The sequence below is a fragment of the Exophiala mesophila genome (genome assembly GCF_000836275.1).
Source record: "Exophiala mesophila strain CBS 40295 unplaced genomic scaffold supercont1.6, whole genome shotgun sequence".
NCBI lineage: Eukaryota > Fungi > Ascomycota > Eurotiomycetes > Chaetothyriales > Herpotrichiellaceae > Exophiala > Exophiala mesophila.
The window spans coordinates 2,005,159-2,032,484 of record NW_015622509.1 but is presented as its reverse complement, the minus strand read 5'-3'; the positions used below and the strand labels follow the sequence as shown (position 1 = coordinate 2,032,484).

The following is a 27,326-nucleotide window of genomic DNA, read 5'->3' as shown; positions in this document are numbered from 1 at the left end:
CCAATCCCTGAGCGGATTCTTCTTTGAAGGGAGGGAGACACGGGAGAGTAACATCATGATAGAGCGCACGTTCACCTTCAACTTCACCTGCATCTGCCTCGAGCGGAACCGAACGTCCTTGGTCGATCATGAAAATCCGGCATTCGCTCTCCTGGGCAAGTAGTTGTGGACGATTGGCGCATAATGTATGATTCATGTCGCCACAAGCGCGTTGGGATATCTTCAAGTCGATACCAAAACAAGATGCCACGGCGGACCTCATGCGGCCTGAACCTTGGCAGCCAAAGCAAGTGGAGGATGAACGCTATGCTATCCTGTGAAAGTAATAAAGAACGCCTGATTGGAATGCACTGCTTTTTCCACTGTCACGAGTTTCTTCTCAAAACTAATAAATGACACGTTCATTACCAATCTGGTCGTGACCTCACAAAGTGCCATGTAAATTGCCCTGGATGCTTGCTCATAATGAGAATCTGTAACCATCGTTATCAACTCGGCCTTTGTAGAAAGCAGATATGGGACTCAGAAATCAGCTCGAACCCGCATTGTTTTACACTGCTCCCAGATCCACTGACCTAAACGGCAGCGGTCGGATGCATGTCTAGGTTCACGATTGTTTGAGCACACATTCCATCACAGTCCCTCGAAAAGAACATGGCGTTAAATCAGAGTTGCAGTCAACTGTGGAAGTATCACATTTATCATGGGTATGGATGCGATTCGGCTCTTCGAGGCGAGTCACAAGGGTAACATTTACTCGAAGACTCTGTGACCGCGTCGTTGTGTGGGTCCTCAATTCGCCTAGACTTGAGGTTGACTTCCGGGTATGACTCTGATAGAGGGGAGGAGTTGCTGCTTGGCCTGTCGTCTCCCGTCCTACCTATTCTTGGATGCCATAGAGATCAAGTCGAGCCCAGACTGGACTGTTTGAGTAAATATGTGTCCCATTCTTGCCTCCTGTGTGTCAGACGTCCACACGCGTGAACAATAAACATTGCTCATCAGATCTCATACCTGTTTGTCAAGACCGGCATAAGTCATGCTGCCGACGGGACACATCATGTTTTGGAACGAGGAGGAAAGCATATGATTTGTTCAATGGTTAGGCTCTCATACAAACAGTATCAGCATCTCGAAACCTCCTCCACGGTGTGATGTCTTGGATGCCTCGTTCTTGCACTGGGGCTACATCTTGCTCCCGCGACCATACCACGTATCATGATGCTCAATGCCCTGCACCGGGGAAAGACGATTGTAAACCAAGATATGAACCCGTCAGATCATCAACCTCACTGGTTGAAGCGGCACACCTACATCTCGGCTGTTTTGGCCAGCCACGAGTTGTCAAAAGTGGTGCAGATTTCTCAGGATCGTCCGAAGGTGTTTTCTCCAGAGTACCTATGAAACAGTCAGCATGTCAAGACAAAAAGAGCTATGTGTGTGGGGTTATGGGGTCAGGGGAATCGAACGTACGTGATGTACAAGAAACCGTCCTCGTCCTTGTGTTCCTCATAGATGCTGCTCATGAGGGCTGCAGTGGGGGGTAAGACTTCATCGACGAAGATGAAGATGGCTTTTTCAGGGCTGAGCTTTATTCGTTTGCGAATAACATATACGAATTGGCCAACCGTGAGGTCGGCCGGGACGAGGTATTTCTTCTTATCGATGGTAGCGATGTCAGATTTCTCGACCTTTTCGCAGATGACCTAGACAGGAATCAGTATGTGCGTGTGGGAGATGAGAGTTGTGGTGTGGATGGTTCTTACAGGGATGCGATCGGCATACTTTTGACGAATGCGTTCGGCTTCTGCCTTGCGCTTCTCAAAAGGGTGCTCGTCCTTGAACTTGGAACGCATGATGAATGACGCGAGAGATCGGGAGTTTCGAGGATGAAGTTGGGGATGGTGTACGATCTGGCGATGAGTGGTTGTTGTCGATGACAAGTTGAATTGAGGATGTGGGGATTGCAAAGGATGATGGAGTGGTAGATGGATGGAGGGGAGGTTGGTCGGTGAGGGAATGAAGGATGAGGGATGAGGGATGGACGTGTAACTGGTAGGAAGTCGTGATTAGGCTGCGGCGGCAAAGTGGTGAAGGAAGGTGCTAGGCACTGGGCCGCGTGGTAGGCCTGGGGGTGGCAGGTGCAGTGAACCAGTGTGGCAGGTGGCAGGCCTCGGGCGCAGCAGGCAAGTGTGGCAAGTAACCAAACGTCGCACTGTTCACCAACTCTCGACCTGTTCACAATCCGGAGCGAATCAGAATTGGACAGTGTGATCGTGCTGTCGAACCTTCGAGGTCAGCGGGGGGATTGATGAATAATATAACACACTGTGTCAATTAATCAATTGGGCAATGGATACAATGTGCCTTTTATCTGCGCTGGTTCTGGCGCAAAGAGTGTCCCAAGGTTGCCTGTTTTATTCTGGTGCAGGCAGACAAGTGCTGGATGATTAATGACACACCGCACCTCCGATTGCCAACAACGTATCTAGGTACCTAGGTACTGTAGGTAGGCATAAGGTACTGGTGCTAAGTAGGTGCAGCAGCTGTCAGGTTGGAGGCCACAACCCCGCACTCCTGTGATGCAAACGGCCACAGTGACGACAATCCAGGTCACGGGATCATCATTCATTGAGCTCTGACTCCCAGTTGATTGCACCAGTCAGCGGTCACCATCACTGGATGCATCACCCGACCTGTTCCTGGCAGCCTGATTGTCAACGCCCTTTATGATTGGTCTTTGTCAAGACTCACAGCTCCTTCTGCTCCCACCAACCAGAAATGAGTCATTGAAGGTATGGACTTGTTCCAGCCATGACTGAAAATGACTCGTGGGTAATTGGATAGATCTTGTCGTCAAGACAGCTTGATTGATTTACCGAACATGCCCGTCGAACTTGCCGGTTGCTGGTGGCAATCCTCGACTAAATTTATGACATTCTTTTCTTGTCGAATGGGAATGTGGCCAAAAGAGATCATCTTGTAGGAAAGATGGGCGTGGTGTGACTGACGGACACCACCACTGTAACGATCACGTGTTGGTGGAGATGAGGAGCAACCACCGCAGCGTCGATATCGACGGTGCAGCTCCAATTCTTCAGATTTCCCCAGAAGTTCCTGCGTCAAGACTCATGACACCGTTTCTGGTGGATCTCGGCACAAGACCATTCATTTTTCCATCTCAACCTTGTATGCAGCTCTACGGTCATGAATAGAATCATGCGACTTTGATTCTCGCCCTTGCATTACTGAAATGTATCACCAATTGGTCCATTTTTCTCACTAGTCGAACCCAGGTCGTGTTGACAGATTTGAAAATGTCGCTCACCAAATCAGTACCAGCCTCATTAAGAGCCCTCAGATCCTCTGGAGGGACGCCATGTCTCGCTCGTCCCATCCGATGCCCCTCCTCTAGCTTTTTTGCTCCCATTCCCCGATCTGCCTTTTCGACCTCAATACCTCGCGGCACCCAGTCAGATCCCCTGTCCCGGCAGCGGGTGCGTATGAAAAGACCCTACCTACGAATATCACTTGGAGTTTTATTCGTAAGCATTCTGGTGTACAATATGGCTACTGGCACCCCCACCGCCAATGACTCCCCTCCAATCCAGCCCACCTCTCTGGCCGAGGTGGATGAGATCACCAAGCAAAAGACAAACATTACACGCAAGTCGCCAATGCGGTTGCGGATGGAAGCTTTAATCAAGGAGCACCAGAATCGAATTGTGTTTGCACTCGAGAACATTGATGGCAAAAAGTTCCAGCGCGACGAATGGAACCGCCCAGCCGGGGGCGGAGGGATTTCGTGTGTTTTACAGGATGGCAATGTGTTTGAAAAGGCTGGCGTCAACGTCAGCGTTGTCTATGGCGAATTGCCACGTTCGGCCATTGAAAAGATGCGATCGGACCACAAATCTTTTGTTGCTTCGGATGTGGAAAAACTCAATTTCTTCGCTGCTGGTCTCTCTCTCGTCCTACATCCTCACAATCCTATGGCCCCGACTGTCCACCTCAACTATCGATATTTTGAAACGTCAGATCCTCGAGATCCTGTCAATGCCACCGGCACGGCACCCCAGAATTGGTGGTTTGGAGGTGGAACCGATCTGACACCATGCTACTTATTCGAGGAGGATGCCAAACACTTCCACAAAACCCTCAAGGCGGCCTGCGACAAGCATGACAAGGATTACTATCCTCGTTTCAAGGATTGGTGTGATCAATATTTCCGGATCCCACACCGAAATGAATCTCGGGGCATTGGTGGCATCTTTTTCGATGACCTGGACAGTCTAACTCAGCCAAATTCCAAGAATGCGCAAGAAGATCTATTCCAGTTTGTTGCGAGTGGCTTAGAGTCCTTCTTACCTGCCTACCTACCTATCATCAAGAGACGAAAAGACATGCCTTTCTTGCCTCAACAAAAAGAATGGCAGCAGATCCGGCGGGGCCGCTATGTGGAATTCAATCTGATCAATGATCGTGGCACTAGTTTTGGGCTTCGAACTCCTGCTGCACGGGTAGAGAGCATTCTCATGAGTCTTCCTTTGACAGCCCGCTGGGAGTACATGCACCCAGTCTGTGGAACTGGAGTGGTGGAAGACTCAGAAACAGATGAACAGTATGAAAAAGAAAAGGAGGTCATGGAAGTCCTCCGAAATCCCCGAGCATGGGTCTAGACTATAGAATGGGCGTACAGCATAGCAAGGAGGTATAACACCGGCATCACAGTCCAGCCCCGTATAAAACTGGCTTGAAGCGTTGTACAGTATGAGTTTGGTATCTAGGTAATGCAAGACTGTGAACTTGGAATCTCGACTGGGGGTAGCAGTTTTCAGCCTCCATAAATTTACATGTGTACGTAGGGGAGGGACACAGACACCCAGCGACCTTGGGCAGGTACCCCGAGCATTAGGTATCGAGGCGCCCCAGACTGTCCCCAAGTATTTACTTGGTCCCTTTACTTCCTTTAGTCCACCGAGCAGTTATTTATATCTATGGCCAAGTTAGGCAGGCGACTGTTACAGTACAGACCATGATCCTCATACTTGCTCCCAGTGCCGCCGCAGCATCAGGCCTAGTCGGATTGGGAGTGTTTGGCTGCCCGTCAGATCGGCAGGAGACCGCCGCGACAAGCCCCTCGGCCTGCAGCCCCGAGGCCTATAAACTGTACATGGTCCGGGCGTAAGCCATATGCTTATCTCCCGCTCAACCAGCGGCCCCAGTGTCCAAGTACGCGGTACTTAGTGCCTGTCAGTGCCTGTCAGTGCCTGTCAACATCCTGAATTTGTGGCTTCTTTCCCCCAAGGCTTGTTGTGACTGCGTGTTTCAATCACACGATTTGTTAGGCAACCAGTGACTTACAGGACTCCCCTCTACCGACCGCTCTTTCCTCTTGTCGCTTATGTCCAAACACGCCAGGCGCAAAGCTTCTCCACAGCTTGTCATTGCACGTCCCTCTACCCTCTTCACACGTTCATCCGTTTTCCGTTTTCTTTCGACAAGTCATGTTCTCCGTAAAATGCCCCATTCATTGGTGACCATTGACCAGTCAGCAAAGCTTCGACCATGGGGTCTGGACAACTAGCCGCCTCACACAGGCGGTGGTGGCTCACGCTCAATGATTTTAACCTCGAGCCAGACCACACTCGGTCCAGCCCCAGAGGGGCTACCAAAAATACACATGGGTAAGACCACAACACCCACCATTCACAACAAGTCATGGCTTGCTTCAGCCTCTCTTCCGTTCCTGTTCTTCCATCGACTAATCGCCAAGTACAGGGCTTCCCTCTGCCACGATTTTAGTACAGCTTACTGCATACCCTCTCTCCAAAGGTGCGCCATCAGATTTGTGGATCAGCTCAGAACAACGACACTGTCAGCCTCGACCCTAGCATTATAAAGGCCATTGGAAGGGCGGGGTCAGCAGGTAGACCATGCTTTCGTGTAACTACTACAACTTTCTCTCTTGCTACGTCTGTTGATTCAACATGAGGGCAGCTCTGGTGTCTGCCATACTGAGCACAGTATTTGCTCACGGTGCCCTTGCCCATCTTGGTAAATGGGTTGGAGTAAGTTGCACACCGCAGGACTTTTGTGCAGAGGCTAACGACGGCGCTCGACGTAGGGTGGCGATTGTCCATGGGGTGACAGAAAGGCCTCGAACACACATCCTGCTGATTTCCCAGATACAGGTGAGTGTCTGTTCTCCACGTGGCCGACTGTCCTAACCACTCCCCAGGTGTGACCAGATATTATGATTTCACCGTCGCTAGGGGCTCCTTTGCCCCTGATGGTGTACAACAGTCAATGATCGTCATTAATGGACAATTTCCTGGACCATTGATTGAAGCAAATTGGGGCGACTGGTAGGCTGCCTACCACATGGAGTACAATCATCAGTTGAGCTAAACCATCATTCAGGATCGAGGTCAACGTCCACAATGAAATTACTGGGCCTGAGGACTTGACCATGTTGCACTGGCACGGTCTCAACCAACCCGGAACTCCATATATGGATGGTGTTTCCAGTGTATCTCAGTGCCCCATTGTCCCTGGCGGAAACCTGACGTATCGATTCCGAGCTGATGAGCACGGGTCCACCTGGTACCATGCTCATTACTCTGCTCAGTACGTTTCTGGGGTATATGGGCCCATGGTCATTCATGGACCCAACGACGTCCCCTATGATGAGGATCTCGGTCCTATCTTGGTGTCAGACTGGTACCATGATAGCTACGAACATATCGTTGACCTTGTCATGCAGCCGACCAACGGTCCTCCTTTCCGTCCAGTCTCAGACTCCAACCTTGTCGGTGGAAAGGGCCAATTCCCCTGTGAAAATGTCACAAGTGGTGCCCCATGCACGGTCAACCCATATGCTTCATGGGAAATTGAACCGGGCAAGACGTATCGCGCGCGTTTCATCAACACCGGTGCAACTGCTTTCGAAACCATTTCGCTTGATGGACATACCTTTACTGTGATTGCGAATGACATGGTGCCTATCCAACCGTACGATACCGATTTTGTCACTATTGGCGTGGGACAAAGAGTCGACGTCGTCTTCACGGCTAGTGCGGGAAGCGGCTCGTTTTGGCTTCGTGCCTTCAACAGTCCTTGTGGGGACACCAATGGCTCTGACGGCCGGGGAATCATCTATTACAAAGGAACCGACCCATCTACTCCTCCCACTAGCCAAGGCAAGCAAGCACCTGAGAACCCCTTCTGCCAAAACGACCCTCTTTCACAGACCGTGCCCCAGTATGTCATGCCAGCGGCTGAGCCTGATATGACGATTACCTTGACCATTGGCGGTGCACCTGACGAAAAAGGCATCTTCCGTTGGACGTTTAACGACATCACCTACGAGGGGGACTTGGACACCCCGAATCTCTTTGAGGCTATCGCTGGCATCCCCCTCCCGCCCTCACGAAACGTTTACCTCACAGACACCCATGAGGTGGTCCGAATCATCGTTATCAACACTCTGCCTGCGCCACACCCGATGCATATCCATGGACATGATTTCCAAGTGCTGGCTGAAGGGACAGGAACGTGGGACGGTGTGGTGGTCAACCCTTCGAACCCGCAACGCCGCGACGTGCAAATGTCCCACGCAGGGGCGGATCGAGGCCAGGGAACGACCAATTATATTGTGATCCAATATGAGCAGGACAACCCCGGTGTATGGCCTTTTCACTGCCACATTGCCTGGCATCTTTCCGCAGGCATGAGTATCATGCTCATGGAACGACCGGCCGAAATAGCCAAGATCGAAGTCCCAAGCAGCGTCAAGGCAACCTGTGATGCATACAAGGCCTGGGAAGCCGCCAATCCGCATATACCGGTTGATGAAGGCCTCAGGAAGAGAGATCTGGCCAAGCGCATGGTTGACTTTATGAAGGGCCATACTTCACATTCGGCCAAGCATCAGAAGAGAGGGTATCATGGCTTTTCTCATCAAGACCGTCATGGTGCTTGGAAGGGTGTTGAGGAGCCGAGAAAAAGAGACGAGGTTTGAAAGGTCGTACTCGGCAGTAGGGGTGTCTGTTGCATACTCTATCGTCGTACATAGTATGGTCAGTATATCATGTGGGAAGCCTCTCGTTGGAAGACTAGAGAGGGTGATTTGGAACAACATAGCATAGGGTTGCATGGGGAGCCGGCCATTGTTTATGCTCCCGGAAAAATGCATGCATCACGATTGATATCATCTTTATAGCATTGACAAGCACGTTGATCATAGTTTTATATATGGATGAAGCCTGTCTTGGTCGAGCGCGAGGTTCATTGAGTGCAAGGGGATGATTCGAGATAACCCACCGTAGAAGTACAGCGGAGGCAACGCGCTGCGAACGTCGTCGAGGCATCAAGGCATCGACTTTTCCCTCAGCACTGGCACTCCCACGACATCCAATGCATAGGAGACCCGCAGACAAGGCAAAAAACAAGAATCAACGAATGCTGGGGCTTGGAAACACTTGCCCTGAAGAAGCGGACGCCCAGAGGCGGAACAGACCAACAACGCATGCTGTTCCCGCCCGATGATCTGCACAGCCCGTCACCGTCCGCAGGCAAAGTACCCCAACTAGTGTTCCAAATGCTAACAAGTACATGCTACAGCAGAGTTGCCCAAGACACACCTAAGCAATCCCAACAAGAATCACTGTCGAAGTCGCCGAGATATGGAGGCTTGGCCCCGAGGAGCTGACACTTGGGTGGCGTGCGTGGATGGTAGCATGGCACGCACGGCCATGTCTGTCTGTCCCCGCTAATGCCTCTATGGACTTTAGGCGCTCCGCGGCTTTCGGAGCAGGGTTTATTTGCTTCAGTGTTGTCCTATGTCCCCAGAGGCCAAGGCATCCTCGGTCACGCGCAAAACGTCGCCCAGCCTTGGAGTCCAATGCCCAAGCACCTCTCTTACGACGCATGCCCTTTCAGCGAGCCACCATATTGTGCATCGCCTAAAAGATGTGACGATGAATCCGGGCAAGAGTGTGTTTATGGGATAAATCAAGCCTACAGTGCAGACATCTTTCTTCATCATGCTCTCCGGTCCATACAATCTCTCCGTATCTCAGACTCAAAGCCACGAGCGAGTCTATCAAAATGCCGAGGACAATCCTTCGAAACAACGAGGAGGGGATATTCGTCAAGATCTATAAGCAAAGATCCACCTTTTTCCCGGGAGACACTCTGTCTGGCCATGTGATTGTGTCTGATTCCCAATCTCAGCATGACCCAACGACCAAGGTCAAGATCAGGCTCTTCGGTCGCGCAAAGTCAGAAAGGATCGTACAGCGGAAAGCCACCAAGGTGGTTTCTAGAGGAAATGCGGTCTTCTTCGAGGAGCAACAGACCCTGGAGATGAAATCCACCACTTCCACACCTCACTGGCCATTCTCTATCACTATTCCCAGAAACCCCAAACCAGGATTCGGTGCTCGAGGTGACGAGTTCCCACCTGGGGTTTCCTATAAGGCGACACTCGAGAGTGCAAGTGGCCCGGAAAGGGATGTTGCAAGCGACGACTTGCCATCGAGTGTCTATCTCTACCACGAGTCACCCATGACATGGACCAACATCGAGGGTGTGATTGAGTATGTTCTCGTGGCGCAGATGGACGATCGCATCGCCGAAATACCTCTTTACGTCCGTCAGCCCTCAATTTTCACACCTATCATGGACTTTCAGATGCACACACGAGCATTCATGCAAGTAATCAAAACCTCCAACCTCGTACCTCGACCCGCGAACCGAGATCCCAAATCAACTGCCATGTCAGCTTTGTCTCGACGGCCACGCTATCTATACTATGTCAAAGTTGAGTATCCACGGGTCATTCAGCTTGAGCACCCTGAACCATTTCCCATGAAGATCTTTCTAGTTCCTGACCTTGGCGGACAAAACACCACCATATGCCGCGATGGAAATATTGGAGCTCTTCCTCCCGTTGAGGTGACATCGATGGAACTCAAACTCTCAAGCGAGTTCAACATCCGATGCCCAGGAACAGTGTGGGAGTCGTCATTATCCAAGAGCGACTCATTTGTCTTTCACTTCAGTGGTAAATCCGAACCTACAGTTGTCCCTGTCGACTATGGGGTCAGTGAGGCCTACTTCACACCCCAAAGGCGCGACCGGTACGGCCGACTCAACACCCCAGTCACACCTCTGGGGTCTCCTGATGCCTTGCATCTTGGTCGATTGTTCTCTATCTACTTGGGCTGTTCCGCCACTTCGACCATGGACAATCCTCCTGTGTCATTCAAACGACAGATGCATCCTTCCTTCTCCACCTACAACATCTCCTTGGAATACCGACTACACTGGAAGATCAATCTAGTATGTGCAGGAGAAGCTCACTCAGTGGCCACTGAAACTCCAATTACAGTCCTTGCCACCAGTGAGGAGCAAGAGGCTTTGAAGATGAGCGGGACGGATATGCTCGGACTTAGCCGCACGAAATCCGACCCTTTAAGCACTGATGTTGCCACTCTTCAATTTATCGGTCGTTTTCTGAGGGATGTGCCATGCTAAGAGTGTCGATGGATTCATTGACTCTTCGTCCGAGAGCGCCGAAAACGAACAGTCAAACAGTCTGTAGAAAAGCCAAGCAAACATACTAATGAGCTTCCCTTTGTAAGATCTTCCCGTGATTATATTGCTCCACTCAACACCGCCTGCCCATATAGCACTCGACGCAACTTCCTCACTCACTCACTCTCATCCTCTCGTCAGTCGCTCCTTCCTTTAGTTCGCAAAAGAAATCTGCAAGATGACGTCAGTCAATGCAAGTTCTTCCGATTCCGCGACATGGAGTGATTCTGATACTAAATCGTCACGTGCAGCTGCATGCATGTGAAACACAAACATGTGACAAAACTCTGGGTGAACAAAGATTCAAACCTCCCAGCCTTCAGCCAAAGGTAGGCTTTTTGAGAGCCGCAGCGCGCTTTTGGAAACTCTAAACCTCCGCCGTGTTGTGGTGCCGCCCTCACACGTCAAATCGACCATTGTCCAACTGTCATGTCTTTTCGAGATGATCGTGACTACAGGGTCGTCTACTCTGACCGAGGTCGCGGCGGGCCAGAGCTGATCGATGACTACGCCCCACGAAGACGCCCACGTGAGCATGATTACGATATGGAACCTAGTCGTGGCTATGAAAGACCATATCGCCGTCAGCCACGAGACGATGACCGAGACTTTCGCCCACCAGAACCACGACCATATGCGGGGGCCTTGACAACAAAGACTCAATACGAGGTCGGACGAGACAGAAATGCAGATGCATATGTCAAACGCTCAAATGCAAATGCCATGGTGATCGGACCGATGGACCCAAGAGCCGAATTCGAGGTGTTGCGGCCCCAGAGAAGGAGCGACGGATGCTATGTCATTGACGCTGACGCGGCCCGTGGCTATGATGACCGAGGTCGCTACTATCTGGACGAGGGACCCTCGTCTCGATCCTCGCGTGACCAAATAGTCATCTATGATAGTCCACGAGGTGGCGACCGACCCGGTCGAGCCATCCGACACGCCGACTACAAAGACGTGCAGATCATGGAGGAGGTTGACGCTCGTGATCGCCATCACGAGATCGTACCCGCCGCGGCGCCAACCGTCACGCCATCCAGAATGCGGAGCGCCATGCGTGGCCGCAATGATTCACCTCCAGAGGAATGGAAAAGGCGACGAGGTCATGGCGTAGGATTCTTCCAAGACCAGGTCGACCGACATGACGCTAGTGAAGGCCGCCACGAGCGGCCTGGTGCCGAGGCCCATGTCACTGGCCGTCATCTGCATGCGTATCGAGACGAGGAAGACGAAGAGGATTATTATGAGCGGCGAAGAGGTCCAGACCGAGAACGAGAACGAGAACGAGAACGAGAACGAGAACGATCGGTATCGAGATCCAGACGACCTCGCGGTCCTAGAGGCAGTGACCCTCGGCTGGCCGAGGAAGATTACGAGGACGATCGTTACGAATATACGGAACGAACCATGAGACAGTATGATCACGAGGAGCCTCGGCCGCTCTACCCTCCACCGGATGACCGTGACCGTGACCGCGACCGCAAAAGACGACATCACCATAGCAGCCGCCGCCAGGACGATGAACGGTCTCAATACTCCGATTATGAAACCGTCACGAGAAAGACCAAAGAATACTACTGATAGATTCGAGTGTCGAACGAACAATTGCTGCGGATTGCAATCATATCATTGCATCTCTGGGAGTTTTGATCTTTTTTAGGAAGGATTTTATGAGATATGGTCATGAATCACGACATTGTTGCTTTGTTATGCTGAATTTTCGACGAGTTCGAGAGAAGAGAGGTCCATGAGCAAATTTCTCGGTCACACGGTTTACTGAGTTGAGACCACTAGATTTTCGCGTCAATACATTCCATCCTACTACACTCACTTGGTTGTTTTAGTCACGCCATCTGTCTGCCGTTGGCTTTAAAATATCAGAGACTCTACGGCACATAATCATCAAGTCAGACATTCATTGTGTGTTCCCCATCTCGCTCTGTACTCAAATCTCTACTACATAGCCTTTGCTCCAACCTTGACCTCGACGTCACCAGTCTTCTCATCGAACGAACCTTCGTCAGAATCACCAACCCCGACTTCGACATCAGTCGTCTGAGTCTTTGACGGAGGATACACAGCCTCTTCGATCTTAGCCACACCGACATCAGAGATAAATCGACAAATAAGGAAATACGTCAGTCCACTAGTGGTGAAGCCATAGATGCAGGAGAAGGTATAGATCTTCCAGGCACCACCGACATTGAGATCGTCGTCAATACTCTTTGCAAAGCCAGGCAACAACGGACCAACCGCCACCGCAAAGGCCGCAAAGGCCCGCCAGTTGAAACCATGCCAGTACGAGTAGATGCCATGTCCGTTGTACAACTCGTGGATGTTGAGCTTCTTCTTGAGAATGATATAGTACTGACAGCACATGACGCCACAGATGGCACCCATGAACATACTATACCCGGACAAGAAAGCCAACAACCCACTGGCATTTCGAATGATTTGCCATGGATTGGAAACCACACAAAAGATGGAAATGATCAACGTCGCACGGAAAATATTGAGGTATTTCGGCGACAAGCCCGAAATATCGTTCGAGAACGGATACGTGCCCGCGGCGATTTGGTTGCCGATGATGGCGAGCATGAAACTCGCCGAGGCGAAGAACTTGGCTGCCCGTGAATCAAACTGAGCGAAGATCGCGGGCATGTACCAAAGGAACTCTCCTCCGTGGAGATAACTGTGTGCTGAAGTGACGAAGATGGGACATAGTGATCCGAGGGTTCCAATGATGGGGAGGGCAAAGAATTGATTGTATCCAGCTAGGTTGTTCTTGGAGAATCGACTGAAATCAGGGAAGTTGACTGCCATGCTGCTGAATAGTCCGATGATGACGTTCAAGCCGGTGAGGGCGGAGTATGCAGTGTTCATGAACGAGGAGGTCATCTCGGCGTGGCCGGTGACTAGTGGTCCGCCTCCGTGGGTGACGATGGCGCCCCAGAGGAAGAGAGCGAGGAAGGTTGGAGGGACAATCACGCCTTTGACGAGAAACAAAATTCGCAGTTTCTTGATCGGCATGAGTGCGAGGATGGTTTGGCCGATCCAGTACAGGAACTGCGACGGGGGTCAGCACCGATAAAGAGAAGAAGTCGTGGATGATTGGGTGCGCGAAGCGAGAGCGACTTACAAAGCACAGAAGTCCAGCAGACGTGATACCGGCACTTTCGGGTAGATGGTTGGGGAAGTTGGCGAAGCTGGGCCATATGGCAGTCAAACAATTGTTGAGAAAATCACCTGCTTGGACACAGAGAATCGCTGTCCACATGGCAGCGACGAAAGCTAAAAGACAATGGTGAGCAGGATCCATTCGACCAGAGGGTTGTGACACTCACCTCTGAGGACAATAACAGGGTAACTGCCATACATTCCAAACATGGAACGCACCAGGACAGGGAAAGGAATGGAATATCTTGCCCCCATCTTTCCAGTCAAGGTCAATGCCCCCGAACAGATTGCGAAACCGCAGAAAACGATCGGGATGGTCGCGCGAGCAGTGAAACCAAGACTCATGACTGACGACACTGTCGATGTGAGAGGCGGTGCAAGCATGTCACTGGTCCAGTATGCCTGGAAGAATGGTTAAGTACGGTCTCTGGATGATATGATGCTTCCAGTAAGACATACCCAATAATCCTATCAAAGCCCCAGGTCAGCAATGCCATAGCAAGGATCAACATATCGCTAGCAACTTACCACAGCGCCCCAAGTACGATCTTCAGGTTTGATAGGGTCAAGATCAGGATTGGACCAGCGGCTGTCCTGATAAACACCTGTCTCCATGGGGACTTGCCAATGGAGATGGGGTTTGACCTTGGCCTTGATCCGCGAGGGAGCAAGACGCTTCGGGGAGAAGCGTTCGGCTGAGAAGTTCACCATGGTCAAAGTATGAATGGGTTTTGTTGCCAAAGAGTAGTGAGTGGAGGAAGCCAAGGCAAAGCGAACTGAGAACTGAAGGCGATGATTGATTGATTGCTTGCTTCGAATGCTGAGGCGAAAATTGGAACGCTTTGATGGGGCGATCAAAGATCAATATAGACATTTCGACAGGTTCCAGAGGAGTACCTCGTGAGATCTGAGAGGAAGAGTGAGGGCTAGGGCAACTGGTGAGATAGACGATATTCGAAAGAAAAGACCCTAGCCTTTTCTCCTCATCCAAGATATTGAGATTGAGATAGCCCACAAATGCCACGAGGATCCAGGTAGATAGGCACGGCACCTACGGGCCCCCGGCCCTAAGCATCTAGTCCGGCGGCGCACGCTTGATATCTGCAGATCAAGAACGATCAATCTCGGAATCCGGGGTATGCTAGAGGACGATCAAAGACAAAAAGTGTCATCTGGACGGTGGATAGAGGCGGCGGGACTGGCGTCTGGCCGTCGGCCGCCGCGCCAGGCCTTCGGCGCTGTGGCTTCTGATAAGGGGCGATATTCTGTATTGGTTTTACCATACGGCCTTCGGCCCAGAGGTAAGAGTTTGGGGCGTTGAGGTCCAGCCGCGGCCGCCGTGGGCGTTACAAGACGGTAATTTACGGCGAGACGAGCCCCAGTTTTCCCGTAAAGGAATTGAAGCTTATGGTGTAGGGGCCCTTATCGTCGATAACCTCCACACTTGACCGCCACCCACTCGTATTGTATGAAGAAAAGACATCTCTCCGCGTCGATGGACGATTTGGCCATGGATACCTATTGTTCGGATTGGATTGGAAATTTGGGAACCTTTCAAGATTGCTCGAGTTTACGTACTCGGCAATTCGGCTGGTGCGCATCTCCTTGGGCGTGGTATATTTGGACACTGAGCAAGCCTCACGCATAAAAACCACTACTCGTTCCTCTGCATCTTGTTTGGGCGAATTTGCGCACTGTCCTAGAGTATCACCTGGAATTTCTATCAAAGAATTCATCCTCGAGTGAGAAAGGCATTATGGGTGTTGATTCGAAAAGAGGCTTCCTCACCATTGAGGCAAAGCCATATCCATTTACATTTCCATTGGCCACCACTGCATTGCTTGTCATTGACATGCAACGCGACTTCATCTTGGCCGGTGGATTTGGGGAGATTCAAGGAGGGAATTTGGAGGCAGTTCAAGCATCGATTGCGCCAACAAAAGAATTACTACAGGCGTCACGCGATGCCGGCCTGGCTATCTTTCACACACGAGAGGGTCAGGTGCCTTCTCTGGCTGACTGTCCGTCGTCGAAATTAGTCCGACAGGCAGCTGCTCCTGGTAACAGCCAGCATCTCAAAGTCATTGGCGACAAGGGCGAGATGGGCCGGCTACTGGTCCGTGGGGAATACGGACATGACATTGTGGACGAACTGCAACCTCGGACGGCAGAAGTGGTTATCGATAAGCCAGGAAAAGGCTCCTTCTGGAACACGGACATTCTGCACAAGTTGAAGGCTCGAGGAATTACCCATCTTCTGGTCTCAGGTGTCACGACCGAGTGTTGTTTCGCAACCACCATCAGGGAGGCCAACGATCGTGGATTCGAGTGCTGCGGCATCACCCAGAGTACCGCTGGGTACAATGCCGAGTTCAAAACCGCTTCGTTGGATATGATTCATTGGTCACAGGGCTTGTTCGGGTTTGTGGCTGATCTCCAACCCGTATTGGAAGCATTTTCGCCCTGGAAGAAAACTTATGGAGGCGAGGGTACACCACCTCAGACGCCGCCGACTTGGGATGGCAATCTCGGAATTTCTGATCTGCAAGCTTCCTACAGCTCAGGAGTGTCACCTCTGGAAGTGATAAACGCGGTATTTGATCGAATCGAAAAGTATGACGCAGTGGATCCGGCAGTCTGGATCAAAAGAGAGTCTAGAACCGCGGTCATGGAAGCAGTGAGACAATTACTGGCACGTTTCCCAGACAGAAACTCGTTGCCTCCTCTGTTTGGAGTGCCATTTACAGTCAAAGACTCGATTGATGTCAAGGGAATCCAAACAACAACGGCCTGTCCTCCACTGGCGTTTGTTGCCACAAAATCGGCAGTCGTGTACGACAAGGTCATTGCTCAGGGTGCAATCTATCTCGGAAAGGTCAACCTTGACCAACTGGCGACCGGGTTGAATGGCTGTCGTTCACCATATGGCGTCACACATTCTGTTTTCAGCGACAAGCATATCTCTGGTGGAAGCAGCAGTGGAAGCTGTGTGAGTGTCGGCGCAGACTTGGTAGAGTATACCCCTAGTGTTCACGAGACCATGAAAGACTGACCTTTCATCAGGCGACATTCTCTGTGGCAACTGACACGGCAGGATCTGGGCGTGTGCCGGCTGGATTCAATGGTATTGTTGGGTACAAGCCTACCCGTGGACTGGTTTCATTTGAAGGCGTTACACCAGGTAAGAGAACCTAGTTGAGTTGCAGCAGGAGTACAACAGACTTGGCTCACTGACGACTTTCCTATCTTAGCATGTCTATCCCTTGATTGCATAGCGTTTTCGGCAAGAACAGTTCAAGATGCGAGGACACTCTGGCAAGTGGCTGAAGAGTTTGACCCCAACGACCGCTATGCAAGAGATGTCTTTCCCATGGAGCGACACGTCAACTCGATAGGGGCTCAAAGAAACTCGTTCAGGTTTGGAATCCCACCTCCCGAGGTCTTAGAGGTTTGCTCTCATAAATATCGACAACTGTTCAACGAAGCAGTGAACCGTTTACAGAAGATGGGAGGGGTCTTGACATCGGTGGATTGGACACCGTTTCAAAAGGCTGGTGACCTGCTGTATGCTGGGACATTCGTGTCTGAGCGTCTTGCCAGCTTACCGGATGACTTCCTCGACAAGAACAGAGCACACCTGCATCCAGTGATTCTAGAGCTCTTTGAACAAGTGGTTTCACGACAGAGCTCTGCAGTGCAGTTGTTCCGTGAACTTCAAGCCCAGGCGTTGTACAAACGACAGGCGACATCACAATTTGCCTCTGCCAATACACTGGGAATAGATGTCTTGGTGGTCCCCACGGCACCCGAGCACCCAACGATCGAAGCCATGCAGGCGGATCCCATCCGGCTCAACGCCAAGTTAGGCACCTTTACACATTTTGGAAACGTTCTGGATATGTGTGCTGTGGCAGTACCAGCGGGGATGTATGCAAGCGAGACCGGGGAGAACGGGGAACAACTACCATTCAGCATCACACTTCTAGGCGCAAGATGCACCGACGCCGAGGTTCTAACGATCGCGGGTCATTTCCAAGAAGCAATGACGCATGTTGGGTCGTAAAAGGGCTTGTTGGTTGTCAGGGCTTGTTGACTCAGTGGAGTCTAGGTGATATGATGTTTGTAATATCGGTGTGCATCGAGTTTCAACAATGTGGCATTTACAATCCGAAATTCATGCCCCCATGGGCTTTTATCAATCGACTCTTCTCATGAGCTGAAGGAACATGTCGCTGTGGTTGGTCGGTGCTTCAGCTCGTATCCCCCTCCACGCCTTCCCACCAATCACGTGCGTGGCTTTCTTATCTCTACCAAGGAAACACTAACTGAGCATCAAGCCTATGGATGTTATTTCTTACTCAATCAATTCTCCTGCTGCCAGCCTATTACGACCAGGCGATCCAGTTTAATTTACAGACAGGCTTTTGGGCGACGTCTGGCTGCTTGCAGCACTGAGATAACCCAAGATACCTGACCATCGACAATCACTACTCATCCTTAGCAACCTACCAATGCCTGCAAGCTTATCCTCATCCCTCCCAGGCTCAAAAGCAACTTACCCTCGACTGACAATGCTCCTTTTCTCGTTGCCAATAAAAGGGACCAGCTGTTGATTACCCCGTAATAAACAATGTCCGTGGCCATGTCGCGTGCCTTTCAAGCCGATCCCATTCCAGACGCTCTTCATTCAGGCTCTAGGAACTCCAGCCTGGGCGACATGCCGCTATCAAATTCTCGTGGCACTTCGACCCCAACCTCTCGCCCAGACAGGCCTTGCGATGCGGTAATTTTTCCCTCCCTCCCTCTCGATTTAGGTGTCCTGGGAGGACGAGACTAATCCGCCAACAGTGTCGACGTCGCAAAAGCCGCTGCGTCATCGAATCCGATGCCTCAAGTTGCGTCATGTGTCAGTTCCATAAACAGTCTTGCACCTTTGTCGAAGATGCAGCTCCCAGGCGACGCAAGCCGACGAACCAGAGTTCACTCGCTGATTCGAGTATGGGTCCGGCTGCTGGCTTAGCTCGGCAAAGACGTTCGTAAGTTATGCCTCCTGTCGTGGCCCGCCCACACCCGTCCCAAGCATTTCCTTTATCATCAAGCTAAATAGATAACAGAGGTTCCGATGGCAATGGCTATGCAGCCCCACGGAGAGAATCCGCCGATTCCCTGCGTACTGGTCCTGGAGTCGATGATTATGCCAACCTGCAGGGCGAGTCTTTATTGAAGAAGACTCTTGGGTAAGATGCACCGACTTGTTCCTTTATCCTTATCATGCCTTTCCTCACCTGTGTCCATGGTCTGACCATGGCCAGTTTACAAAACCATCGTTACGCAAAGTACATTGGCCCCACGGATGAACACGACTTTGCCTTACTTGATCTCCGACTCTACGACGACATCAAAGGCGAAAGCCCTGCCGACCAGGGCTCCTTTCGTAAAGTTGGACCTAATGAGTTCTTTCATCAATATGCCGACGCCGATTCTCCCAACCATTTCAGGGAGGTCGAAGAGCTCGACAACATCGAACGCATCGTCGCTCCCCATGGTGAGGCTTTGATTCGGTTGTACTTTAGAATCGTCCATCCCAGTTTCCCCATCCTCCACAAAAAAGTCTACCTGGAGAAATATGCCAGGACTCATCGCGAATTCTCTCCACCATTACTGGCTGCCGTCTACATCTTGGCTCTGAACTGGTGGTCGTATAGCTCGGAATTGGCCAAATTGAACAAGCCAGACGTCGCCGAACTCGAAGATATTGCCTACAGAACCTTGCAGGATGTATCCTACCGCGCCAAATTGTCTACAGTGCAAGCGGGATTGCTGCTACTTCAGAGACCCAATAGCAACCAAGGCTGGCAACTAACTTCTCAATTGGTCGCTATCGGCCAAGACCTGGGATTACATCTCGACTGTTCCAATTGGCGCGTCCCTGCATGGGAGAAAGGCCTCCGCAAACGGCTGGCATGGGCATTATTCATGCAAGACACCTGGTCAGCACTCATCTATGGACGACCGCCTCACATCTCGATGACCAATTGGGCCGTACACCCCGTCATCAGCAGTGATTTCCCAGAGAGCGCCGCCGATGAAGACGGCGAGGATGGTAGCACCGAGGTGGAAAAGGGTCGCACCTTGTTCAGCGCCATGATCACGCTCACCAAAATGCTTGCAGAAGTCTTAGAAGCACTATACTCGTTGAAAGCAGAGAATGAGGTCAAAAATTCCTATGACACAACAAAAGCTATTCTCGAAAGAGCCAAGCCGATTCAGTTGAAACTCCGCTCGTGGTATGCCGATATGCCTGAAGCTTTACGAATGGATGCAACACGAGTTGGCAAGCTGAGCTCAGTGGGATATCTACACCTCGCTTACTTCGCCACCGAAATCACACTACATCGAAGAGTGATTCGGTCTCTCGACCACAACACCGACCCTTACATGATCCAAATCTGTCGATCGGCTGCAAAAGCCCGGTTGATCAGTGCCATGGACTTCTTCAATCGACTCAAACCCGAACATCTTCAATCCTTCTGGTACTTTGCCTCTAAATTCAACTTTGCCCTCATTGGCACATTTGCCGGTCTCTGTTTCGTAAGCTCAGTCACACAAGAAGAAGCAGAATTCTACCAGCGACGACTACAAGAATATCGTTGGACATTACGCGTGTCCAACAAGAGTGCCGAATTCCTCGAAATCGCCAGTGGCATTCTCGAATCCGCTGTCGGCGCGCTGTTGAAAGCCGCAGACTCGATCGACAGCAAGGGCATATCCTTTCCCATGTTACAGCACCACGCACCACCAGAAGACGAGGACATTGCAATGGAAAGCTTCTACCCTTCTGCTGACGATCCATTTTACGACCAGAACATGAATTTGAACGCCTGACGATGTTATACTGCAGCGGGTGCCTGAATCACGCCTGGTGGTTCGGAGTTGATCTCCTGGCGCCGCAGTAGTGGTTGACTAACCACCACACGAAATTAAGATCCCGAACTTCCAGCCTCTCGGATATCCCAGCTTCGAACGCCTCATCACGCCAGCGCCTTTCGAGAAGCTTGGAGGATCCATACCCATAACCAATTTGACATCATGATGCGGTCATTTCCGCGGCTATTGAGTTTTCACGCCAAAATCCGACGTCGGCAAATCATGATGGTTCGAATTACCTTATACGATCTAAAAGCGGGCCCACATACAACCCCACGACTCGAGGCACAGTCTTTTTTGTGATTCATCGACGACGAACATGTCTCTACAAGGCCAGGAGTTTGTGTAGAAAACAAGTACACATACTATGTCGACCACAAGTGTGACTGAGTTGGTGTCAATCCCGCCTTCTCACGACAGAACAACAACGACGACAGCCAGACTCCCAAGTCCCTCACCAGTTACGAGCAGACGAGAATCCCGCAGCACCGCTGGTTCTGAAGATGGACCCCAGGCCAATATCGCCACGACAATCCCAGAAGGCGGGTACGGGTGGTTCGTTGTCGCATCATGCTCGATCCTGACCTTCTGGTTCAACGGCACTCTTGGATCATGGGGTGTATTACAAGCGGCGCTCCTCCGATCCGATCTAGCCACCACACCAACCTCGACCGTGTCCTTTGTCGGTAGTTTGGGCCTTGCCAACATCGTCGCCTTTGGTCTCTTTGGAGTTCGACTGATGCGTATCCTGGGAGCACGACTGACCTCGATTTTGGGAGTGGCGCTACTGGCTACAGGAGCTTTCACCTCGAGTTTCACCACATCGAATGTCGGTGGCTTGTTCGGCTGTTCTGGTGTGCTGTTTGGATTCGGGGCGTCTCTTTGCTATTCAGTGTCCAACGTGCTTCCGACGCACTACTTCTCTGCAAGGCTAGGTCTCGCCAGCGGACTGGTCAAGTTCGGAGGCGGTGTGGGAGCCGCCGTGCTGAGTATAGCGATCGAAGCTCTCATCAGACATGTCGGTATTCCTTGGACTTTTCGCATAATAGGCTTGTTGGCCCTCGCCACCGGCTTGCCCGCAGCATGGTTTATCCGCGAAAGAGTCCCCATCGGCCACGCTCCCTTCCTCGACCTGTCCATGTTTCGAAACCTGGCATTCACCTCGGTGTTTTTGGCTGGTGCCATTGGCGTTTTCTGCATGTTCGTCCCGCCATTCTTTCTCCCCTTGGTCGCCGAGTCTCTGGGAATGACACCCAGTACAGGGGCGGCAATAGTGGCCGGGTTCAACGCGTGCACCGCCGTGGGGAGATTCGTGTCTGGCTGGCTGAGTGACTACACCGGTCCCGTCAACATGCTTCTGCTGTCGATGCTCGTGAACGCCATCACCTGTTTTGCCATCTGGCCTGTTTCAGAATCGCTGGCACCGCTGCTTACCTTTGCTATGTTGAATGGTCTAGCCAACGGTGCGTTTTTCACCATCTACCCCGTCGTCGTGGCCAGCACCTCCGTCAATATCGGCTATGGTCATAGCAGTGGACAAGCAGTTGCTATGGGAATGGCCACCACAGGCTGGACCGGTGGCTATTTATTGGGAGTCCCCATTGCTGGGTATCTGCTTCAAGCTTCTGGTGTTGGCGCGCCCGGTCAGTCGCCGATTCATACCTCAGTGGCTCCTTATCGCCCGGCAATCTTCTACGCGGCTGCCATGGCACTCGCCGCAGCGGGATTCGTCATGGTCGCGAGAATCAGATTGAGTCGAGGGGGCAAGAGAAAAGTATGATGTGTTTTAAGATTGGCGAGAATGATTCTCAGATGCACACATAACACATTTAGAACAGGACCAGTGGTCGTTACAGAATAGTGTCAATTTTGAAGAATATCAGTCTGTCAGGAATGATACAATACTAACTATACATGCGTCCATCCATCCATGCCTGTGCGTGCGTGCTTGCGTGCTTGCTGCTTGCTATACTCAGAACCCATAGACTCTGTCCAACGTTCCAACTCCTGAATGCCTATGCTCTCGGTCATCCCCTGCGTGCTAAAATCAGAACTCATAGACTCTAATCCAATATTCCAACTCCATAACATTTCCTAACCTTTTGATCTCATAGATATCTCCGATGTTGTAGAAGTTGTAGAAGTTGTAGAAGTTCTATATCCTCTTGTTGGGGCCGGAGAAGGAGCAGCAACGGGGAATTTCCACGGCTCGCCGGTGTAGCCGAAGTATTCTCTCCAGCCGGTGGAAGGATCAAAGTTCTCCTCAGACAAATTGTAGATGAAGTCTTCGTCGTAGACACCGTAGACCCCGAAGTTCTGAGTGTAATATTCCCACTCATCCATATCTTTGATGCGGTATATCTTGCACCACTCATTTTCGCGGTCGAATTCTCTGTCATTGGAATAACAGCAGGTCTTGACCTTCAACCACATGGTCAACTGATCTTGGAAATACCGTTCCTCGCCATCATCGGGGACGTAGTGGTCGATAAGGCAACTCTTGTGAGGAACGACACCCATGGTTTTGTTCCAGCTGCCACAAAAGTCGCGGAATTTGGCGAAGGCCGCTTTGGCTTCGCGGATACATGTCGGCCATAGGATGGGATAGCACTTGTTGATAGTGTGCGGCATGGTGTAGAAATCTTCCCATCCAGTCCTGATTTGGTCTTTGCAGTCGTATGTCTCGCCTTTGGGTTTGCCTGGAGCGACGCTTGGGTATGGAAATGCAGCGGTGAACGTAAATGGATTGTTGAGGACGGTCGCTTTGTGTGTGACGTAAAATGTTGTCGGAATTGGCGGCTCCTGGGACACGGTGACGGTCATCGCGCCCGTCAAATGCCCTGGCAGGCCGACCGTCACGATTACATCTTCATCGGGGGCAACTGTGGTGAAGGCGTCGGGAGGGAGAACAGTCGTGAGCTCGCCGGTCAGATGTCCGGGAAATGGGATTGTTAATGTAACGCTGGGCGCCACCGTCTTTGTGGGCAATTCCAGCTGCTCGAGGCCATCCACAGTCTTGGATTTTAGGTCTCGCGCCTGACTGACCTCCAAGAGCATGGAGGCCAAAAGGAGGAAACAAGTGAACCAGATAAATCCGTGACCAGCCATTTTGGTGGATGGTGCTTCTTTAAAAAATGTAGAGAGGAAGGATGGTGGTTACTTTGTCGAAGTAGAGAGGGAGGAAGACAGAGAGGGATGCTCGTGTCTTGGTCGAATAATGCTTTCTGCTGGCTTTGAGTGTCGAAGTGTAGTGCTTGGGTATTTTGTTGCGGTGTTACTTCTATCTTGCAGATGTTCTGGTGTGAGAGAAGTGACGGACTAAAATCAACACAGGCTGGGGATGGACAGCTTTATAGAAAAAACGAAAACATTGATTCTGGAAACTGAGGGTCCTGAATGGGTCCATCCACCTAAATGTCGCATTTTGCCCTCAAAGTATGAAGACCGCTAATCAAGTAACAGAGGTCCTCGGAGTCTACTATCCACCACGAGGCTATACGACTTGACGATCTGATTAGTGCAGCCATACTGATGTCCGAACCTAGTTATATAGAGTGGGCCCAAAGGCCACTTGAACGGGAGTATTGTCGCACGGAGGTTTCCGAAGTCCTCCAAAGAGTTTTCAAAGAAAGTTCGTCCGCCATCTTAAAAGCTTACTTCACAAGAAGAGGCTATACGTAGCTTGAATAGTCCTTTCCTAACAGCGGTTGACCTAATGATTCGTCGCTAGTGACGGACTCTGTTTGTCTAGAGTGATGTGCCTAGAAAAGTGGGCCTCAGAGGAATGGTTCGCATCAGGATAGGTTCTTCATTATCCACACTCGAGTCATTTGACCGGGTAAATGGTACTTTTGCAAACCATCTGAGGTTGAAAAAGACTGGATCTAGAATGGAGTCCGGCGCTCAAGAAGACGAACCCCTTCATGATCGTTAGTAGCGCAGAGTCAATCATTTCCAGTCCGACATTGCATGACTGCTCCACGACCTTGTTCTTCACATTTCTCCGGTTTCCTTACGCTATGTGCCATGAATCATCTGAATTTCTGATGTATGGAGTCAACTGAGATCGATTCTTCGTGATCTCCGCCTCGACTTGACCATTGCCTAAGAATGCCCACCGATTTTGATTGTTGTAGCGAAACTCGTAATGTTCCCACCGCACAAAGTCCACTGATTTCATATAGTGTAGTGCCTAAATGATGTTAGTCTTGTGCAAAGCACTCGCACTGGACCTGTGTTTGTGTTCGTCATCTTACCGAGCCTCCCCAGATCCACAGTCTGCCTCCTGGGACATTGTTTCGATACCAGCTGGTGAAGGACGTATCAGTACCAAACTCGACAACCTGTGCAACAAACATTCATCACTTTAGGGGAATATGCCACCGGAAACTCACCTTTTGCAGTCAGCCCCCCAAACTGACCTCTTGTGCCACTCATCAATATGAGCGTACAACTCCCGAATCGGTTCCATCTTCACCTCAAGAGCGCGGATATTCTCATTCTGTATTCGGTGGACGCAAGTCAAGACATAGTTCAGACAGGCCTCGATAGAATTCAATGCTGTTCCAACTGCCCAGCTGCCTCGAATGCCGTTGACGGTAAAGTAGTTCGGGAACTGAGGCACCGTCATGCCTAGATATGAGTATGGTTCTGGCTCAAATGCCTCTGCCATATTAATACCGTCAATGCCTAGGATTTGGAACGAAGGCTTGAACGAGACATCGAAGCCAGTAGCGCAAATAATCGCATCGACCTTATGAAGCTTCCCTGTCTGATCGACGAGGCCCTCAGGTGTGATCTCGACAATTTCCTGGTGTACAGGAGTGACGTTTTCTGCCACAAGAGCTTCAAGATATCCTTCTCCCGGAGTGAGGCGTCGGCAGCCTGGAGGCCATAGCGGTATTAGACGTTTTTTGAGTTCTTCATGACCTGGTCCTAGTCGACGGAGCATCTCTGCCTGCATATGGGCTTGTGCTTTGACAGAAGCTTCTGAGTCCCTCAGGAACATGTCGAACATCTCATTGAACAGAGTCTCAAGCTCTTTGCGATAAGCCAGGAACTCCTGTGGATGGGATCGAAACCACTCCTTGTCTTCTTCTGTATATTCATACTGAGACATGGCTGCGGTTCCCGGTGCCTCTGATTTTCCCTTGGACTTTTCAAGGACTTCTGTTGCCCACGGTCCTGAGATCCAAGTTGTGGACCGCATGAATGGTACAAGTTGCTTCACACGTGGTTGTATCTGAGGTATGATTTGGATTGCTGACGACCCTGTCCCGATGACGGCCACTGTCTTGCCATCGAGGACAATTTCGTTGTTCCAGTTGGCGCTATGGACCAAATTCCCACCAAATGTATGTAATCCTGGGATGTCTGGCCATTTCCAGTTGTTCAAATTCCCCGTTCCATTGATTAGAATGTTGCACCAGTCATAAGATATGACGCCGTCTTTCTCAAGTTCGACTCGATATGTCCCCGTCTGCTCTTCCCATTTTGCGCTCACCACCTTGGTATTTGATTGGATATGACCCCTAAGGTCATACTTGGTCGCAAAGTCTTCGAAGTACTGTTTGATCTCTGCCGAGCCAGCGAAGAACTTTGACCAGTTGGGATTTGGCTCAAACGAATAAGTGTAGATGTGGGCCGGGCTGCAGGAATCATGAGCGCTTTGATTGAGTCCTAGAGTATTGTACTTACACATCACATGCACATCCGGGGTATCGATTCTCAAACCATGTTCCTCCAATCTCAGGGTTTCTGAAGTAGTGATGTTAGTTACCAGACACATCTAGAGTTGCGATCTGATGACGGACTCACTTTTCGTATATCGTGAGCTCGTAGTTTTCAAAGTCCTTTTTCATCTTATAAGCAACCAAAAGCCCTGTGGCACCTGCTCCTACGGACACAACTCGCAGAGGTCGTGGCTTCGAATGCCAGTGCTCCTCGATTGAGTAGGTGCCCATGCCAGCGTCTCCCATGATTGTTCTACGAAAGTTGAAAGTGTGTTTGGCAGAGTGTGAAATATGGATGCTGATTACAGAGAAAGAATATATCGATGTCAGAATGTTGGGGGGGTTGTTCGACAATGTGGAAACACTTCTTCGGTGCTGGAAAAGACACCGAGCCAACAATTCCGGTCATCTGCCGGACGAATTCATCATCCCGTCCATCATGGACATTCTTTAAGCACCGATCTCCAGCCTAGAACACCACTTTGACTTTGATAGCACTGACATTAGCCGGGAGGAGAAGTATGTGCGATGATTCAAGGCGATGGCATCCTCGTGTGTACGGGGGTGTGAGAACTTCCCAAAGCGGTAATTGCATGCCCAAAGGGGTTTCCTGACGCCTATCCTGCCTCCTCATTATCAGATATCAGGGTCCACGGTTAGTGTGTCACCCGCTCCACTAACCTTCCCCGGTACGAGATCTTCGTTATGAAAGGTAGCCAATGGTAGACACTTGGAAGCCTGGTGCAGTCGATGGGGTGCTTGCTATTGCCATCTGAAGAGAGCTCCACCCTGTTATCTATGATTCTCATGTGGATCGTTGAGATATACTCTGATTGTCAACCGACTGCATCAGTCTCGTTGGCTTTCACGTCCAAAGGTAGTACT

The 27,326-nt window shown here is 50.9% G+C and overlaps 10 protein-coding genes across 13 annotated transcripts; 7 read left to right on the top strand and 3 right to left on the bottom strand.

Moving 5' to 3' along the window:
- Positions 1 to 64: 64 nt before the first annotated feature.
- Positions 65 to 2,930, bottom strand: PV10_08612. 2 transcript variants are annotated; one of them, XM_016373653.1, is made up of 3 exons: positions 1,767 to 2,930; positions 1,474 to 1,706; positions 65 to 1,398 (listed from the first exon to the last, which is right to left on the bottom strand). In XM_016373653.1, the coding sequence occupies exons 1-3, from the start codon at positions 1,854 to 1,856 to the stop codon at positions 1,365 to 1,367; spliced, it is 357 nt and encodes a 118-aa protein (XP_016220564.1). In that variant the 5' UTR covers positions 1,857 to 2,930; the 3' UTR covers positions 65 to 1,364. The 2 variants fall into 2 exon arrangements, with proteins under 2 accessions (XP_016220564.1, XP_016220565.1); XM_016373654.1 differs by having other exon boundaries at positions 65 to 1,706.
- On the top strand, positions 2,897 to 5,034 carry PV10_08611 (uncharacterized protein). The gene has a single exon (XM_016373652.1). It carries the CDS (start codon positions 3,318 to 3,320, stop codon positions 4,677 to 4,679), a length of 1,362 nt encoding a protein of 453 aa, XP_016220563.1. The 5' UTR covers positions 2,897 to 3,317; the 3' UTR covers positions 4,680 to 5,034.
- A 259-nt stretch (positions 5,035 to 5,293) lies between these two features.
- On the top strand, positions 5,294 to 8,237 carry PV10_08610. Of its 3 annotated transcripts, XM_016373650.1 has the most exons (5): positions 5,294 to 5,687; positions 5,782 to 6,071; positions 6,128 to 6,194; positions 6,242 to 6,368; positions 6,424 to 8,237. In XM_016373650.1, the coding sequence occupies exons 2-5, from the start codon at positions 5,991 to 5,993 to the stop codon at positions 8,021 to 8,023; spliced, it is 1,875 nt and encodes a 624-aa protein (XP_016220561.1). In that variant the 5' UTR covers positions 5,294 to 5,687; positions 5,782 to 5,990; the 3' UTR covers positions 8,024 to 8,237. The 3 variants fall into 3 exon arrangements, with proteins under 3 accessions (XP_016220561.1, XP_016220560.1, XP_016220562.1); XM_016373649.1 differs by having other exon boundaries at positions 5,294 to 6,071; XM_016373651.1 differs by lacking the exons at positions 5,294 to 5,687; positions 5,782 to 6,071 and having other exon boundaries at positions 6,106 to 6,194.
- Positions 8,238 to 8,406: 169 nt separating this feature from the next.
- On the top strand, positions 8,407 to 10,641 carry PV10_08609 (uncharacterized protein). Its single transcript, XM_016373648.1, has one exon. The coding sequence runs from the start codon at positions 9,112 to 9,114 to the stop codon at positions 10,540 to 10,542; it is 1,431 nt and encodes a 476-aa protein (XP_016220559.1). The 5' UTR covers positions 8,407 to 9,111; the 3' UTR covers positions 10,543 to 10,641.
- A 321-nt stretch (positions 10,642 to 10,962) lies between these two features.
- Positions 10,963 to 13,176, top strand: PV10_08608 (uncharacterized protein). The gene has a single exon (XM_016373647.1). The coding sequence runs from the start codon at positions 11,032 to 11,034 to the stop codon at positions 12,184 to 12,186; it is 1,155 nt and encodes a 384-aa protein (XP_016220558.1). The 5' UTR covers positions 10,963 to 11,031; the 3' UTR covers positions 12,187 to 13,176.
- PV10_08607 (uncharacterized protein) lies at positions 12,533 to 14,493 on the bottom strand (the record flags this gene model as incomplete). The annotated part of the gene is made up of 5 exons (XM_016373646.1): positions 12,533 to 13,671; positions 13,745 to 13,896; positions 13,950 to 14,184; positions 14,242 to 14,250; positions 14,311 to 14,493. The coding sequence occupies 5 exons, from the start codon at positions 14,491 to 14,493 to the stop codon at positions 12,562 to 12,564; spliced, it is 1,689 nt and encodes a 562-aa protein (XP_016220557.1). The 3' UTR covers positions 12,533 to 12,561.
- A 743-nt stretch (positions 14,494 to 15,236) lies between these two features.
- PV10_08606 (allophanate hydrolase) lies at positions 15,237 to 17,953 on the top strand. The gene is made up of 3 exons (XM_016373645.1): positions 15,237 to 16,792; positions 16,846 to 16,963; positions 17,034 to 17,953. Exons 1-3 carry the CDS (start codon positions 15,539 to 15,541, stop codon positions 17,843 to 17,845), a joined length of 2,184 nt encoding a protein of 727 aa, XP_016220556.1. The 5' UTR covers positions 15,237 to 15,538; the 3' UTR covers positions 17,846 to 17,953.
- Positions 17,954 to 19,053: 1,100 nt separating this feature from the next.
- PV10_08605 (uncharacterized protein) lies at positions 19,054 to 20,667 on the top strand (the record flags this gene model as incomplete). The annotated part of the gene is made up of 1 exon (XM_016373644.1): positions 19,054 to 20,667. The coding sequence occupies one exon, from the start codon at positions 19,054 to 19,056 to the stop codon at positions 20,665 to 20,667; it is 1,614 nt and encodes a 537-aa protein (XP_016220555.1).
- Positions 20,668 to 21,076: 409 nt separating this feature from the next.
- Positions 21,077 to 22,489, top strand: PV10_08604 (uncharacterized protein; the record flags this gene model as incomplete). The annotated part of the gene is made up of 1 exon (XM_016373643.1): positions 21,077 to 22,489. The coding sequence occupies one exon, from the start codon at positions 21,077 to 21,079 to the stop codon at positions 22,487 to 22,489; it is 1,413 nt and encodes a 470-aa protein (XP_016220554.1).
- Positions 22,490 to 22,571: 82 nt separating this feature from the next.
- On the bottom strand, positions 22,572 to 24,020 carry PV10_08603 (uncharacterized protein). Its single transcript, XM_016373642.1, has one exon. The coding sequence runs from the start codon at positions 23,815 to 23,817 to the stop codon at positions 22,804 to 22,806; it is 1,014 nt and encodes a 337-aa protein (XP_016220553.1). The 5' UTR covers positions 23,818 to 24,020; the 3' UTR covers positions 22,572 to 22,803.
- Between the last annotated feature and the right edge of the window lie 3,306 nt (positions 24,021 to 27,326).

Coding starts and splice junctions, on each gene's coding strand:
- PV10_08609 (XM_016373648.1), top strand. CDS start 9,112: ATGCCGAGGACAATCCTTCGAAACAACGAGGAGGGGATATTCGTCAAG.
- PV10_08611 (XM_016373652.1), top strand. CDS start 3,318: ATGTCGCTCACCAAATCAGTACCAGCCTCATTAAGAGCCCTCAGATCC.
- PV10_08610 (XM_016373650.1), top strand. CDS start 5,991: ATGAGGGCAGCTCTGGTGTCTGCCATACTGAGCACAGTATTTGCTCAC. Junction 6,072..6,127: donor ATCTTGGTAAATGGGTTGGA/GTAAGTTGCACA, acceptor CGCTCGACGTAG/GGTGGCGATTGTCCATGGGG. Junction 6,369..6,423: donor GAAGCAAATTGGGGCGACTG/GTAGGCTGCCTA, acceptor ACCATCATTCAG/GATCGAGGTCAACGTCCACA.
- PV10_08608 (XM_016373647.1), top strand. CDS start 11,032: ATGTCTTTTCGAGATGATCGTGACTACAGGGTCGTCTACTCTGACCGA.
- PV10_08612 (XM_016373653.1), bottom strand. CDS start 1,856: ATGCGTTCCAAGTTCAAGGACGAGCACCCTTTTGAGAAGCGCAAGGCA. Junction 1,707..1,766: donor AGTATGCCGATCGCATCCCT/GTAAGAACCATC, acceptor ATTCCTGTCTAG/GTCATCTGCGAAAAGGTCGA. Junction 1,399..1,473: donor GACGGTTTCTTGTACATCAC/GTACGTTCGATT, acceptor ACTGTTTCATAG/GTACTCTGGAGAAAACACCT.
- PV10_08606 (XM_016373645.1), top strand. CDS start 15,539: ATGGGTGTTGATTCGAAAAGAGGCTTCCTCACCATTGAGGCAAAGCCA. Junction 16,793..16,845: donor TGAGTGTCGGCGCAGACTTG/GTAGAGTATACC, acceptor ACCTTTCATCAG/GCGACATTCTCTGTGGCAAC. Junction 16,964..17,033: donor ATTTGAAGGCGTTACACCAG/GTAAGAGAACCT, acceptor TTCCTATCTTAG/CATGTCTATCCCTTGATTGC.
- PV10_08603 (XM_016373642.1), bottom strand. CDS start 23,817: ATGGCTGGTCACGGATTTATCTGGTTCACTTGTTTCCTCCTTTTGGCC.